This window comes from Suncus etruscus, chromosome 3 (assembly GCF_024139225.1).
Source record: "Suncus etruscus isolate mSunEtr1 chromosome 3, mSunEtr1.pri.cur, whole genome shotgun sequence".
NCBI lineage: Eukaryota > Metazoa > Chordata > Mammalia > Eulipotyphla > Soricidae > Suncus > Suncus etruscus.
The window spans coordinates 60,892,309-60,909,410 of NC_064850.1; the positions used below are offsets into that span (position 1 = coordinate 60,892,309).

At 33.6% G+C, this 17,102-nt stretch overlaps 1 protein-coding gene across 1 annotated transcript in view; it reads left to right on the plus strand.

Annotated features, from left to right (window-relative positions):
• The window catches only part of LOC126003502 (complement factor H-related protein 3-like), a 34,252-nt gene extending 22,916 nt beyond the window's left edge, over positions 1-11,336 (plus strand). Inside the window, exons 4-8 of the mRNA XM_049769753.1 lie at positions 2,346-2,516; positions 2,945-3,121; positions 6,174-6,350; positions 10,553-10,735; positions 11,123-11,336. Coding sequence (XP_049625710.1) covers positions 2,346-2,516; positions 2,945-3,121; positions 6,174-6,350; positions 10,553-10,735; positions 11,123-11,319 — 905 coding nt within the window. The 3' untranslated portion in view covers positions 11,320-11,336. The remainder of the gene's footprint in view (positions 1-2,345; positions 2,517-2,944; positions 3,122-6,173; positions 6,351-10,552; positions 10,736-11,122) is intronic.
• The last annotated feature ends 5,766 nt before the right edge of the window (positions 11,337-17,102 follow it).

Here is a 17,102-nt window from a genome sequence, read left to right on the forward strand (position 1 = left end):
ATGACACTTGTAAAATTCAAGATTGAAAAGAAAATAACCTAAAATCAATAAGACTAAACAAGCATTTACAATACTACACTGAAAGAGTTAATAAAAAACAGTTTTAGTGCCAGAGAGAGTATAGAGTGGTTAAAGTATACCACTTGCCTTTCATGTGGCAGACACGGTCCTATTCCTCATATGGTCATTCAGGGATGCTAGTGGTGATCATTGAGCACAGAAACAGGAATAATCCTTGAGCACTTCTGGGTGTGTCCCCCAAACAAACCTTCAGAAAACATTAAAAGCATGTTAAAAATTATGAATGATAAAGACATAGTGATAGTAAGTGGATTAAGCCCTTTCCTACATGAAGCAATCTGGCATACCCAGTGGTCCCTCAAAACGCACCAGGAAAGATTGTTGAGTGATGAGCCAGGAATAATCCAGAAGTATGTTCAGGTGGTGCCCAAAACCAATAAAAAAATCAATGATGAAAGCTATAGACTAATAGCAAGAGTTGTTACTTAAGAGATGTCACTGGCAGTACAGCAGGTAAGACATCTTGCACACAGCTGACCTGGGTTTGTTCCATGACAGCACATGTGGTTCCCTATTGTCTCCAGGAGTGATACCTTATTCCTAATATCAGGTATAAGTAGGTATGTCCCTCCCCCTAAGAAGAATCTATAGCCATAAAAATATATCATTAACCTTTGTGATAGAAAGACAGAAGAATATACAGGTACCATGATTTTTTTAATTTAATTTTTATTTTTAATAATATCTTTATTTAAACACTATGACTACAAACATGTTTGTAGTTGGGTTTCAGTTATAAAAAAGAGCACCCCCTTCACCAGTGAAACCTTCCCACCACCAATACTCCCATCTCCTTCCTCCCCCAAAGTATTATGTTTATAATCCATATAGCAACTTTATACAAACTATTTGAAAAACTTTTCTAATCAAGCCAAAAAGAGAATGAAATTATTCTGATGTATTGGCTGAAGTTTCTGATGAAAGAACTTTAAGAGAAAGACCTAACGGTATACTTAGCTATGCACTAGACCACAAGGAAATCCTAATACACAAGGAAAAGTATTACGTGGGAAGAAGATATATCTAACTTTTACAAAAATATAAGGGATGAATAATATAAATTGCATATATGAGAGACCCCAGGTTTGATTTCTAGCACTTCATGGTCTTCCAAACACTGGTTCAGCAATAACTTTGATCTCTGTTAGTTTTGGCTCCTACTCCAATATGTTATATGTAAGTATATTATAACATCACTTAAATAATAGTTCAATTATTCAGTAAATAAGGATAACAAAAATATAACTATATTGTGCTTCATCTAAAATAGAACACTAAAATAACTCAACCACCAATTAAAGATATAATTAAATAATATGATCTTAAATATTTAGACATCAAAAACATTTTTAGTCATTGTCTCTGTTTAAAAAAGGAAAATATGCCTCAGTGATTGGTTTGAATTCCAAATGTAAATATTAGTTTTCTGGGTGCTGTGATTAATGGAAAGCTATTTGTATTTTGATATAATTTCCCCAGCATCAAAAAACATAAGAGGAACCTTCTCTTTCCCCATAGAGTGTTAATTGAGAAAAATAGGCAGATTCGTGACTTCTAATGAGAATGGAAAGAACAGAAAGAGGACAGGAAAAGTGAATGAAAAAAAAACCAGTATCTCCATCATGCTTATTTAATCAACCAGGGCTAAGCTGATTGGACTTGAAGAGAATTCAATAAATATATGTATAGTTTCTTCTTGCAGAGTCTGCAAACAAGTTTAAATAACATATGTTTCAACACTCACATACACAATTTTTGCAGTGCTGAGGATCAAACCCAGTTCTTTTACATTGCACAGCCTGTGATTTATAACTGAGCCACATCCCAGCACCAAAAGAAAGATATATTATATGAAGAATGGAAGCTCTCAAAAATCTCTCAGGATGTCAAGCTCCCACCAGCCATTATCAACCAACCCAGAATGTAGTTCTGTGCTCTGTCACTACATTATAGTCCAAGTCACCCAGGCTATGCTGGAGGCCACCAGCTCTACACTCTGTGCTGTTTCTGAGTCTCCAATGCTCAGAAAGACTGGAAATCGAACCTACCAGGTGCATACCTCCCCAAACATTAATTTATTTTTATAAGCAAATATCTTTTCTTCCTGTACCACAAGTAATTGATTTTTATAATTTTTCTTGTTCTAAAAGCCCAATGCAGTAAGTAAGCATGCTAATAACAATGTAATTCATGAGGTAAGCAATTTCTAATTTATTTTCTATCAATATAAAGCAACCTTTTGACTGCTACATTTTTATTGCAAGGAACATCTTGTGATATTCCAGTAATTAGGAATGGATTTCTACTTGATGGTACTATGTCCAGAAGAATTCGTTTATATGGCTGTCTTGAAAATTTTTTGACTCCTTCAAAGCGTAAGATGGGTATCATCAGGTGCACACCAACAGGATGGGAGCCAAAAGTGCCCTGCATCAGTGAGTAAATGTTTTAAACTATGCATGTAGAATTAAAACTAAGAGATGAGATTTTATGAGAAGTGGAGTTGAAGAACATCAGGGGCTACCAGGACTACACCAGAACTTGGAACTAAGTGCATGCCAACCTCACATTCCAGGCTTTTGTACAGTCTCCCCTGATTTAGAGAGCTAAAAGGCAAAGTAGATCTTTTTATAAGGTTGTTTTCCTCTGAGAAAATTATATGGAAATTTTACATAGAAACATAATATTTTTAAAGCATACTCAGTATAACTATAAAATCTTACGATAAAATAAAAATTTGTTTTTTAAGGCATTGATTAGTAGCATCAGATTTTTCTCTATGCTTACATTCTCAGATGACACCACTTTGAAACTTTATACATTTTTGAATTTTCATATATGTATTTGAATTTTCATTTATTAGGAAAATGCACTTTTAATAATTTGGAAAATGGAGAGAATCCACAGACAGAAGAAATATATTACCAAGGTCAATCTATAAATGTTCAATGTCATTCTGACTTTAGGCTACAAAATCAGGAGAACATAATGACATGTACAGAGAATGGCTGGAACCCTCATCCCATATGTGTCCCTAGAAGTAAGTAAAAGGGTCTGAGACCGCATTTATGTTTGTTTGTTTGCTTTGAAATTCATCTGTATTAATCACAAATAGTTATAGACTTATTTCTTGTTCTTATAATGTACCTATTGAATTTTTTGAGTTTATATAAAAGATTGTACACATTTTAATAAGTATATAACAATTAAATTGTTTAATGTATTTATTTTATTAATTGTTTAATTAATTAAATCATTGAGGAACATAGGTAGTGTTTGTTTTATGAGTTATTTCTTTTGAAAGTTTGGTGTAACTTACTAGTGAACCCATCAGGATCTGGGTATTTTTGGGGGATATCTTAAATTGATGTTCCAATGTTCTGATCTATTCAGATTTTCAACTTCTTACTCATTCAATTTTGGTAGGGTGCATAGTTATAAGGTTCTAGTCTGTTAGATTAATTAGCCTTTATCCTAAACTGTTATGGGATATCAGCCTTCACACCAACTTTGAAATCTTCCTCTTTTATTTGTCAAAACCCACCTGGGAAGGAGGAACTTCTAGGTAGACCCCTTGCCTTAATCTATTCTACAACCATGATGGTGGCCCTATCTTCCCAATAAATACTGAGGTACCAGCCAGCTCTTCCTCTCTTGCTCCATGTGGAAGGGTAGAAGGGTCACTGGACCATTGTTTCATCTTTCTTCAGCCTGGTTGGGATTATTCCCTATGGCACGCTGCTCCAGACCCATAATTCTCCTTTCCCTCAGGATCATTGTGTGTGGATTTAATCACACCGTTCATTTCTTCTACTTTATCCAACTTAGTGACATAGATTTTTTTTTCCCATAGGTGTCTCTTCTAATCTTTTGTGATTTCCTTGTGCTGTCCCCCTTTAAAAGCACGTTCACAATTACACATAGAAATTGAAAATGCTTTATTTTTCTAAAGCTAACTTAACATATCTATTACATAAGCAAACAATATAAGTGCAAATCAGGTTATATAATAGCAAATGGTGAAATATAAACATTATTACATACAGCAAAGTGCATGGTCATTTCAAATCATAGTGCATATGTACATAATTAATTATGTAAGCATTAATTATCTTAAAAATCACTATATTAAGTTCACTCTAATATAATGCCTCTGTAGAAGAAAAAAGATTGTAAAATAAAATCGATGAGTTTTGAGATCACCCCAGGCACTGTGTTTCTAAACCCTATGCAGCTGCATCTGATCAAACAGGGTAGCAGTATAAAAAGATTAATAAACCAAGCCTGGTGGTGTCCTCTCCAAGTACCAAGCCAAACTGAGTTTTCTTTATTATCCCAGAACCAAATCTACCAGGGCAGGGCAGAGTGATCCAGGTATGCTTTTACATATCAAAAGAGAGATTTAACAGAAAGAGAAAAACAGGGAACACATTTGTTTTGGGTTAATAGCTGGGTATTGTCTTACAAAGGATAAATATAGAATATTATCACTTATATGTGATATTTAGAATAACTGCATGAAGAAACATAATGTCTAAGTAGTAGTTGTCTTGAACACCATTGGCTCCAGAGTATATCAAGGAGAAAAAAGAAACTGAGTGGAAGAGGAGAAACAAATAGGAAAGGGTGGGGGCCAGCAGCCATCTCAAATGCACTAGTAGTGTTAATACAGGACAGAACTAAACTAAAGGCAACATCAATGGAATCAAGAGACCAAATGTTTAACCATCTAAACTTAAAATGGGCCCATTATACTGGCAGGCTAGGGGCAAGGAGAAGGTAGTATGGGATACTGTACACTTGGGCAACATTGGTAGAAGGAGGTGGACACTAGTGGTAGGATTGGCCCTGATTCATTGTATGTCTAAAATCGAACTATGAAGGACTTTGTAAATCACAATGGTTTCAATAAAATTAATATTTATATATTTATAAAAATTATATAAAATATATAAAATTGTTTATTTTACTAATTTTTATTTACTTTTAAAGTTTTAAGCTGCCAGGATACCTAACTTTTTTTTTTTTTTTTTGGTTTTGATTTTTGGGTCATACCTGGGGCTGCTCAAGAGTTACTCCTGGCTCTACGCTCAGAAACTGCTGCTAGCAGGCTCCAGGGACTATATGGGATGCAGGGATTCAAACCACCATCCTGCATGCAAGGCAAACGCCTTACCTCCATGCTATCTCTCCAGCCCATACCTAACATATTTTAATATTTGACGTAAACATATTATAAAATATTTGTTAATAATTTAGTTCTATAATTAATATAATATTTGACAAGACAACTTATATACTATTGTATAGTGAAAGTAAAAACAGATATATTAACATTTATATTTTAATTATGACTTATAAATAATAGGACTATATATCTCCAACTTAATATTCATAAAAGCATTGCCATTAGTAAAATATTTGAGAAACCAAAATAAGTATTGTTTTAAAAAATCATGTATTAAGTTTTATATAATATTTGGCTATTAATCACACTGTTGAAAATTAAACTTTTTCATTTATTTATTTATTTATTTATTTATTTTTGGTTTTGGGGTCACACCGGCAGTGCTCAGGAGTTACTCCTGGCTCCATGCTCAGAAATTGCTCCTGGAAGGCACGGGGGACCATATGGGATGCCGGGATTTGAATCAATGACCTTCTGCATGAAAGGCATGCTATCTCTCCGGCCCCGAAAATTAAACTTCTTGATAATTAATCAAATAATTTTCTCCTGGCATATATATTACATTTTAATAAGTTAGCAACTTAATTCATAAAATATTATTCCAATTATTTTTTAAATTAACAACAAATTAATCTACAATGGACATTTTTGTTTTCGCATGTTACATATATGCATAAATAAAATTATATTGGTAATTTACTCTTTCAGAGAAGTATACAAAAGCAAACTTTTTTTCATCTTGGGTAATTTTATGGTATTTTACTAGTATTTTTAAGATAATTTTTATGTGTCTTTAAAACACATATTAAATAATTCACCTCTACTTCTTTAGAATAGGATTTACTCAACTAGATTGTCTCTGAACTATATTATAAATAAAATCTTTAATTTTATTATACCTTAGAATCTTGTAATAGACCAGTATTTGAGAATGCCTGGACACAAAATAATGCCTCGTGGTTTAAGATCAATAATCAGCTTCAGTACAACTGCTCTCCTGGATATGAAGACAAAGATGGAAACACCACTGGTTCTATAATGTGTGGTGATCATGGTTGGTCTGATAAACCGACTTGTTTTGGTAAGCCCCAATTTTCAAGTATTCTTTTTCAGAATAAATTAAAAGAGCACTCCAAGAGTCATTTTAAGGAATAATAGTTTAAAAGTGTCACTTCTGACTTGTAAACTAGAAAAGGTGGAAGTTTGGAGATACATTCATGTTTTCTGTGGATCATACTCATTTAGGTTTGTGATTATAGGATGCTTTTTTTTGTTATTGTTTCACAGGATGTTAAACAAAATAGGTCATAGAAAGGATAAATATTGCAAGACCCCACTCATCTGTAGGACAAACAGGGGAAAAAAAAACAAGGAAACAGGCAGTATTTGATGATAATACCAAGTATTACAATTTGTATAAAGAAATGCTACTGCCTTTTGTGTATAGACTTCGTATCAGACATTTTGCTGTATTGGTTTATTGTTTCTAGGAGCTTTTTGGTTAACTTTTTAGGGTCCTCAATGTATATCACCATGTCATTTGCAAATAGAGTTTGACTTCATCGTTTCCAATTTGGATTCCTTTGATGTTATTCTCTTGCCTGATTGCTATTGCTAGTATTTCTAATGCTATGTTGAATAAGAATGGAGACAATTGAGGCCAAATCAGTGGCACAAGAGGTAGGACATTTGCTTTGCATGCGACTGGTCTAGGACTGCGGTTGGATCCCCTGGCATCCCATATGGCCCTCCAAGCCAGGAGTGATTTCTGATTGCATAGCAAGGAGTAACCCCTGAGCGTCACCAGTTGTAGTCCCCCCCCACAAAAAAAAAAAAAAAAGAATGGAGACAATGGACATCATTGCCTAGTGCCTGACCTTAGTGGAATGTTTTCAGTTTTCACCATTAAGAATAATTTGGCAAAAAAAAAAAAAGAATAATTTGGCTATGGCCTTTTTATAGGTGGCTGCTACTATCTTGAAAAAGATTCCTTCCACATCTATTTTAATGAAGTTTCATCATGAATAGGTGTTGGTTCTTGTCAAATGTTTTCTCTGCATCAATTAATATGATCATTTTATTATTTTTACTAAAGTGGTATAAGATGTTGATTGACTTGCATATATTGATCCATCCTTGCACCCCTGAGGTGAAACCCACTTGGTCATAATGGATAATCTTTTTTGATTTGTTCTTCTATTAGGTTTACTAAGATTTTATTAAGTATTCATTAATGTTCATCAGTGAGATTGGTCTGTAGTTTTACTTTTTGGTAGTATTTCTATCAGCTTTGGTAATGAGCATAATGTCAGTTTCAAAGAAAGTATTAGGAAGAATTCCCGTGTCTTCAATATTTTTGAAAAGTCTATAGATCAATAATAGTAATTCTTCCTGAATATCTGATAAAACTCACATGTAAATCCATCTGATCATGAACTTTTATTCTTGGGAAGATTATTAATTACTGTTTCTATTTTCTTACTTGACATTAGCCTATTAAGGCTTGCTACTTCCTCCTCATTCAGTTGTCCTTAATAGTTTTCCCAAAGTTTTTTTTTGCTTTTAGTGCATTGGATAATGGAATTTCAGGTTTCAGAAAGTATCTGAGTTAAGGTGGCAGATGACCAGATATCAGGTTGGGCATTAGGCTGAGGCTATAGTGTGGGGTAAAGGGGTGACCGGCTGTGGCACTGGGAACCTGGAGAGTCCCATTTGAAATCAGAGACTGGATATATCTCCCTCAGATGACACAGCTGAATTGGGACAACAGATGGACTGGATGTCAGGATGGGGGTCAACTTGAGGCTACAGCTGGGGAGTAAGGGGGCAGCAGTGGCACTGGGAGCCTGAAGAATCCCAGTTGAAATCTCATTTTTATAATATTCTTGACACAGTGACTGATTTTGAAGACCAGGAAAAATACTAATATAGGGCCCGGAGAGATAGCACAGTGATGTTTGTCTTGCAAGCAGCCGATCCAGGACCAAAGATGGTTGATTCGAATCCTGGTGTCCCATATGGTCCCCCGTGCCTGCCAGGAGCTATTTCTGAGCAGACAGCCAGGAGTAGCCCCTGAGCAATGCCGGGTGTGGCCCAAAAACAAAACAAAACAAAACAAAAAACTAATATAATTACATAGGTAGTTGGAACATTGCTTTTTTTCTAATTCAGTCAATGCAATCAGTTAGAGTACTGCAAGAATGTAGTGATTTGGATTGAAAATTACTAATAGAAACAGTTTTATGATACAGATGGGACAGAATCTTCATAGAACTGAAGATTATCAGTAAAAAATTATTAATAAGAAATTGAGGCCAAAATGGCCTACAGAACGAGTTTTGAAAGCCCTTCTGTAGCATGAACACAGAGAAGACATGAAAGAAAACTCTCAACACACACAGCAATCCCACACGAGGCTTCATTAGAAAATAAACACAGAAAAGGACACAGTTATCTCTTCAGAAAGATTTAACTCTGAGGAACACAGTTCAAAAGACAAAATCAACCCTTTTCCTCCTTGTCAGCAGAGAAGCAGAGACTGAGAAGAAAAAGGGACTGCAATTCTTTACAGGCATAAAACTGCAATCTCAGGCGAAAGGTACCAAATGCAAGGTTTTTACAGAATTTTAACTATATTCCAGAATTGCTGAGTTTAAAACAGACCCAGATCTGGTTCATACCAACACTGGTGAGGTTAGAGTCACACCACCAGGCTTGCCACCCCAACTTTCCATCTGAAGACTGATACAGACATGCCACACCGGACAAGTTTATAGTGAGATGCTGAGTACAAAGATTGGGGGGGGGATAGGTTTTGGGTCACGCCCAGCAGCGTTCAGGGATTACTCCTGGCTCTACACTCAGAAATCGCTCCTGGCAGGCTCGGGGGACCAAATGGCATGCCGGGATTCGAACCACCGTACTTCTGCATGCAAGGCAAATGCCCTACCTCCATGCTATCTCTCTGGCCCCAAGATTTTTAAAGAAGTGAATGAAGCTTTGTGCCTGCACTTGCTCAGTCAATGAATCTTGAATGTGTTGAATCCAAAGAAACAAAGACAAGGTCACATGTATTTGGAGAAGCCACTGCAAAAGTCAAAGTGCAAACATGCCCTACTCGCTACAAAGTAGTGTGATGAATTGCTGCAATTTGGTACAAATAACCAATTTCTTGTCACTTCCCAAGCTTATGTAAACCACATGAATTGACAGATCCAGCAACTTGTCTTGTCCATTCTATTGAAGAAAAATACTTGAAGCAGAAATTCTTCCTAACATTTTTATGAACCTAACATTACCCAATACCGAAAGCAGACAGTTTACACTGAAAAAATATTATAGACTAGTATTCCTAATTAACATTGATGCAAGGATTAACCACAAAAATCGTAGTGATCCAAATTCAAAAATATATTGACCTATGCAGCAAGCAATGGGATTCATCCCAGAGATGCAAGGGTGGTTCAATATATGCAAATCAATAAATGCAATACAATATACAAACCAAGAGAAAGGTAAAAATCATAAATTTTCCAAGATATTTTATATAACTAACGCTAATATATTTTACAAAGGCTATATATTTACATTTACACACATTGGTATGTACCAATACATATACATACACTCATAATATTGCTGCTGGGCTATATATGAAGAAAAGAACTTAATTGCAAGAAGTGTTTTCTGAACCAGTGCATGCATTGCCATATCTTTAAGCTTTCAATATAATCTCCCCATAGATTCTATTTTGTATAAATGTAGAATTGATAGTTTGATAAAAGTAACTCAAAACTCAGGGCTAGAGTGGTAGCACAGCAGAAGGGCATTTTCCTTGCATGCAGCTGACCTAGGACAAACAGCGGTTTAATCCCTTGGCATCCCATATGGCCAGGAGCAATTTCTGAGCGCAGAGCAAGGAGTAACCCCTGAGTATCACTGGGTGTGATCCAAAAAACAAAAAAAGAAGTAATTCAAAGCTGCTGCCAATTTACCAAATTATAAGACATTTATTGGACTTCTATGTATAATTCTAGAATAATGATGTGGGCCATTATGTTTCACTTTAAATATTTACTAAATAAGTATATATTCTTTTTCTTTCAGAAATCATTACACTTACCCATTTGAACAATTCCATGCACATACTTATCACAACGTATTATGAACTTTTTTATTTCTTTATTTTAAGGCATGATGTTCTTTTAGCCTCAATAAAAACAAATTTCATACATTATATAATTTGACATTATTTAATAAATGATATGAATTATATACATATAGATCCTCAAGAAAAATGTGGACCTCCTCCGGCTATTGACAATGGAGATATTACCTCAATGCCATTAAAAAAATATGTTCCAAGATCACAAGTTGAGTACCAATGTCAGTCCTACTATAAACTTCAGGGAAATAGGTATATAGTATGTAGAAAAGGAGAGTGGTCAACACCACCAAATTGTTTAGGTAAGTATTTACTTATTCTCTTGGATTCTGAAACAAATAATGTAAAGTTTCAACAAAAAATATTCATGGATTTACAACCTAGTGCTCTGTCAAATGTTTGGCTATCATGAAATAATTAAATTCTTATTTAAGTAAAAGAGGGAAAAAAAAGATTCTTTCGTGAAAGCTCTTATCATGTGTGATATTATGTACCTTTAATTACATTTTAGTTTCAGAAATTAAACTATACCACACTTTAATTTATCTATATATACAATGGATTTTGTATGTACTTATAAAATTTTGAGATTTAATTCTTCAGCCAGAATGGAAATTATAATTGATAATCAAAAATTGAGTGGAAATTATATATATGTATCTCTTAATGTCTTGTACTTTTACCTTCAGATCCATGTATAATATCAGAAGAAACCATGAATAAGCATAATATACAGATACAGAAAACAGATGGAGAAACAATTTATTTTCAATCAGGAGAACCTGTTAAGTTTATGTGTAAACATGGATATCGTAGGCAATCTGAACCTAATTTATTTCAAGCAACCTGTGTAAAAGGAAAAATAGTATATCCAAAATGTGAATAAAAATACTTAAAATTTTATCTCAGTAGTCACTTAAAGTAAATATATTATTCAAAACTTTTCATAGTTAACACATTCTTATCAACTTATATTTTCAAATTTTTTCAACAAATTTACTTAGGAGTCAGAATTTATGACACCTTTTATGTTGATGATGCAATTACATTTAAGAGATCAATAAATCACACTCTAAATGTACCACATTATAAAAAAGTTTTGTTTTGTTTTGGCTTTGGTTTTTGGTTTTTGGGTCACACCCGGCAGTGCTCAGGGGTTATTCCTGGCTCTATGCTCAGGAATTGCTCCTGGCAGGCTTGGGGAACCATATGGGATGCCGGGATTCGAACCACTGACCTTCTGCATGCAAGGCAAATGCACTACCTCCATGCTATCTCTCCGGCCCCTAAATAATTTTTAAACATTGAACCAGAGCAGTTATAGAGTGGGTGGGGTGTTGGTCTAGCATGCAACTGATCTGGGTTCTATTCCTAGTACAAATATGTTAAGCCTAGCCAGCCAAGAGTGGAGCTCTGAGTGCAGAGCCAGAAGTAAGCCTTAAGCACCCCTGGAATTGAGAAAAAAAAAAGAGAAGAAAGAAAGAAAGAAAGAAAGAAAGGAAGGAAGAAAGAAAAGGAAGAAAGAAAGAAAGAAAGAAGGAAGAAAGAAAGAAAGAAAGAAAGAAAGAAAGAAAGAAAGAAAGAAAGAAAGAAAGAAAGAAAGAAAGAAAGAAAGAAAGAAAGAAAGAAAGAAAGAAGGAAGGAAGGAAGGAAGGAAGGAAGGAAGGAAGGAAGGAAGGAAAGAAAGAAAGAAAGAAAGAAAGAAAGAAAGAAAGAAAGAAAGAAAGAAAGAAAGAAAGAAAGAAAGAAAGAAAAAGAAAGAAAGAAAGAAAGAAAGAAAGAAAGAAAGAAAGAAAGAGAAAGAAGGAGAGAGGGAGGAAGGGAAGAAGGAAGGAAGGAACAAGGAAGAGAAAAAGAAAAAAGAAAGAAAAGAAAGATGGTGTAAAACCTTTACTGTTGTTTCAATTCATCATTTATCTGGCAATATTAAACCTTTTTTTCCCTATAACTTTTAAGGATTTGAACTTTCTGTTTAAAGGATGTTAGAAATACTTTGTCTTTAGCTAGCTGTCCAGCCCAGTGCCAAGATTGCTAGTTACAGTGGCCTGATTTTCTCATCCACGAGAGGAAAGTTTCCTGACACCACAAAAAAAAAAGAAAAAAAAAAACCTGGGATATGGCAATGAGTATGTCAGGAGCTAGTGGTTGTTCCCATGACAATATGCTTCAAGAGTGGAGAAACCCTGAATCTCTTAGACCACAGGAATTTCCTTCCTTCCCCAATACTTACTGTGCCTATGCAAAAAAAAAAAAAAAAAAAAATAGAGGGAACACCAAACCTTGCCACTCCAGCATTCCTTTTTCTTGTCTTGTTTTGTTTTGTTTGTTTTTGATATTATTTTCCTTCTCCTTTTTCTTCCACCTTTTTCTTTCTCTTTTACTCTTGTGGATATTATTTGGTGATTATTTTTTTTAGTAGTTGGTACCAAAGTTTTCTTCTCTTTTCTTTAACCTTTTTATCTCCAACAGAATAGAATAACTTGAATCATTCAGCCTCATAAATTAAGGGGGGAAATGATGATACCAGAACTAGTCATATGAACATGTAGTGCAAATAAAAAATGACCAGACTGGAATACCAAACCCAAAGTCAATGACAAAATAGATACCCAATCTACAACAAGCTGTAAAGTGGAGACCAATTACACTAGTATTCTGGGGGGTAAAAGAGGGAGGTATGGGAGACCTGCTAGGAACAGGAGTGGAGGGAGGACAGCATTGGTGGAGGGAATGCCCTTCATTCATTGTCACTATGTACCGTAAATAATAAAAAAATTTAAATTCAGATAAGATATTATTGATATCAAACATGTTATGTCAAAGTGCTGAGATAATTACAATATTTTAAAACATATACATATTTTATAAAAATATTCAGTTCTCCAAATTCAGTTCTCCTCATTCAAAAATTTCTCTTTCATTATGTCAACCAATATTGTATAATATTTAAAATGGGCAGATGTCTATGAACATAAATATATGATAATAACAAATATACTTATAAAAAATAGAAAGGATAAATTATTCTTACCAAAGATTACTGAAAATACTCATTTAATCAGATATTGAAAAATGAAAAACTGGTTTAATATACTTTGTATATATAGTGGTAACATAAAGTACTAGCTAAAATGTTCATAATGCATAAATTTATGTACTTGTTTCTTATTTTACTTAATGATGTTGCATTAGTTGTTGATATCAGTGATGTTTTATAATTAATAGAAAATAAAGTATGCATAAACTTAAAATTAAATGCCAGATGTTAGTCATTACAAACTTACATCTAAAAACTCAAATGTCAGAAAATGTTTTAAAATATTATTATGACATGGAAAGCAGCAGATCAGAATCACAGAAAAACTTTATCACTATTAAAATAATAGTTTAAATATAAAATTTTCTGTTGAAAATTCTTTTCTAAATGTGGAAATATATAAATTTTGTTAATATGGTAATATAAAAATAAAATAGTGTCATCCAATAATTAAAAAATAAATATACTAACAAATATGGCAATGATAGTGAGAAAAATAGAATGTCTTTGTCAAGGACAGGCAGGGAGTAGAAGAGGAGGGATATGGAGAAATATTGGTGGTGAAAAGATTTACACTAGGGAAGGGAGATGCACATTTTATTGCTGAAACCAAAATGCAAACATATTTTTAAACCATGATGCTTAAATAAATATATTATTAGAAAAACAATAAAAACATTCAAAATCCAAAAGAAAAGAAATACTTTGTCTTTATCTTCAATATAATATTAATTCATAAACATGTAAATCCCAACCTAAGTAATATCTTCAGGTTTGATTCCCAGCACCTGTGTGGTCCTCTAAGCCTGCCAGAAGCTATTCCTGAGCACAGAACCTGGTGTGACTCAAAAATAAACAAAATTTGGAAGCAATAAAAAGTAGCTATTATTTATTCCTGACCTATGCCAAGAATAACTCTGAGTAGTATTCAAGCAAACATATGCAGTGCTGGGGTCAAGCCTAACTCAGTTACATGCAAATGTTACCTCACTGTATAATTTCTCTGGCACTTTATTTTTCTTTTCTTTAAAATAGAATTATTGCATCTATTTCAAAGTTCTAGGTTAAGAATTAAACATGCTCCAAGTTGTTATTTAACGTTTTAAGTAATTATTAATTTTTGATAGAACTTTAAAAATTTTAAACATTCATGGTTATCAGCCATATTTTTTATTTCCTCAAATATTGAGTAATAGCATTCAACATCCTATTTTTTAATAGTTTTTATTGAGACCAACATGAATTACAAGGCTTTCACTGTTGTATTTAAGGATACAGAGTGATAATGAATTAGAAAAATTCCCACCACTGGTGTTGACCTCTTTCACCCTGTTCCCAGCATGCATCCCATACATACTCCATTCACCCTTAGTCCCCTGGACTGCTAGTGTTACAGGTTCCTTCTGTGTATAGCTCATTGTAGTTTGGGTCTCTTGATTATATTGTCGTTGACTTTGGGTTTGGTATTTAGGTCTGCTAATTTTTTAATTCCACTCAATGTTCCTATTCTTATCAAACACATCCTCTCCTTTCATATTAAGTTGTAGTGACTATTGTTTTCACCTTTAAATGTTTTAAAATTGAAATTTCTTTCCATGGAGCTTCACAGGGATTTACCTCCTGTCTGTGTTATGTAAACAAATGGGGAAATAGATGATGGGAAAATTCCAGGTTTGTCTGCATAGAATTCTCTCCTCAATGACAGGTCAAACAACCATTGTTCCACAATAAGAATCTCGTTTTCTACTTGGGCTTTGCCATCATAGACCATAACATTTGTGATATTTATTTTCAAAACATAGATGATGTAGCCATCACTGTCTGATCCATGTTTTCTAAATTTGAACACTTAGCCTTTTTCCCTTGCTCATTGCACATGTTTATTATTTGTGTTGCTAATGATTGTGATTTATACATAAAGGAGCCTGATATAAGCTATTATTTACTATGAAATATTTAACTGCATGTATGTACTAAATTATTTAGTAATGTAAATTTGTTATTATAACAAAATAATAAAATTTTCATTATATTACCACTTTTCTTATGGATTTGCACATTAATTATTTAAAAATAGCTTTATATTATTTGTAATTTAATATTATTTAATATTGTTACTACTAATAGTTCTCTTAATATTACAAAAATTGAAAAAATTTAATATTGCAAAAATAATCTCCAAGCTTATTTTATTTTTATTTATTTGCAATAATATTTATTTATTTAGGTGTTACCTAAAGCAAGAAGGAAGTCATTGCATCAACTTGATTATATTTGCCCTCATTTAAATGGAGGTATATACACTAGGAACCTAAAATTACAATGTAGAAAAGTCCTCTGCATCCCTATGTTCATTCATAATAGCCAGAATCTGGAACAAATTAAGTGCCTGAAAACAGGTGAGTAAATTAAGAAACTGGTACATCTACATAGTGAAATACTATGCAGCTGTTAGGAAAAATGAAATTTTCTTATACATGAATGGATATAAAATTTTCTTATACATGGATGAATATAGAGTTGAGTGGAATGAGTCAGAAGAAGAGGAATAGACATATAATAAAATCTTTCATTTGTGGGATAAAGAAAAATAAAAAGATAGTGTGGTAATAATATCGAAGACAATAGACATAAGGACCAAGAAAACAAGCCCAGGGTATGAAGCTTCCCACAAATTGTTGGGAATGCAGTTAGGGCAGAGAAAGGACCACTATAACAATGATGGTTGGAAATGATCACTCTGGACAGAAATTTGGTGTTGAAAAGATATAAAGTGATAGACATGATATCCCTTACTAATAATATTGCAAATCACAGTGCTTAAAAGGGGGGGTGAGAAAGGAAGTGAGAGTGAGAGAGAAGAAAGTTGTCTGTCACATAGGCAGGAGAAGGTGGGAGAAAAAATGGGGACATTGGTGGTGGAAAACGTGTACTTGGTGAAGGATGTTTACACTGCATGACTGAAAATCATGAATAACTTTGTATATGAGAAAGAAAAACAACTATGTAATGAAAATCTTGTAGCCATGGTGTTAAATAAAATAATTAATGTGATTTGCAAGGGATCAAACCCAGATTGACCAAAAATAAGAAAATAAATTGTTAGGTCAACCAGCTTTCACCCTAAAAAATATGCCCATATTGGCCTTCACCCTTAATAATCATGGTTTACTGTTTTACATGTCAAAGACCCACTAGGGAGGAAAGAATTTCTAGATATTTATCTTATTCACCTTCCTCCATCCATGGGTGTGGTCTTATCTTCCCAATAAATACAGTGATCTAGGCAGGCTGATCTCTTGCTACACATGGTGGAGGGTCCCTAGACCTGTGCTTCATTTCTCTTCAGTCTGGTTTAGATTATTTCCTGCAATGGCCCTGCTCCAGACCTACTTTGTGCTTCCCCATGGGATTATAGCATGTGGATTTATTTACAATAAATAAAGTATCAAATCACATTAAGGAATATTTTATTCCAACGAAATGTTGAAATGTTTAACATTCTACAGTGTGATCTAATGTAAGCTTAAAAAATAAAGTGCTAATTGCACCCAAGTAGGAAAAATAAAGATATAAAATTAATGAATGGACAAAGCAAGATTTAAAAATAATAGACCAGTGATGATGTAAAC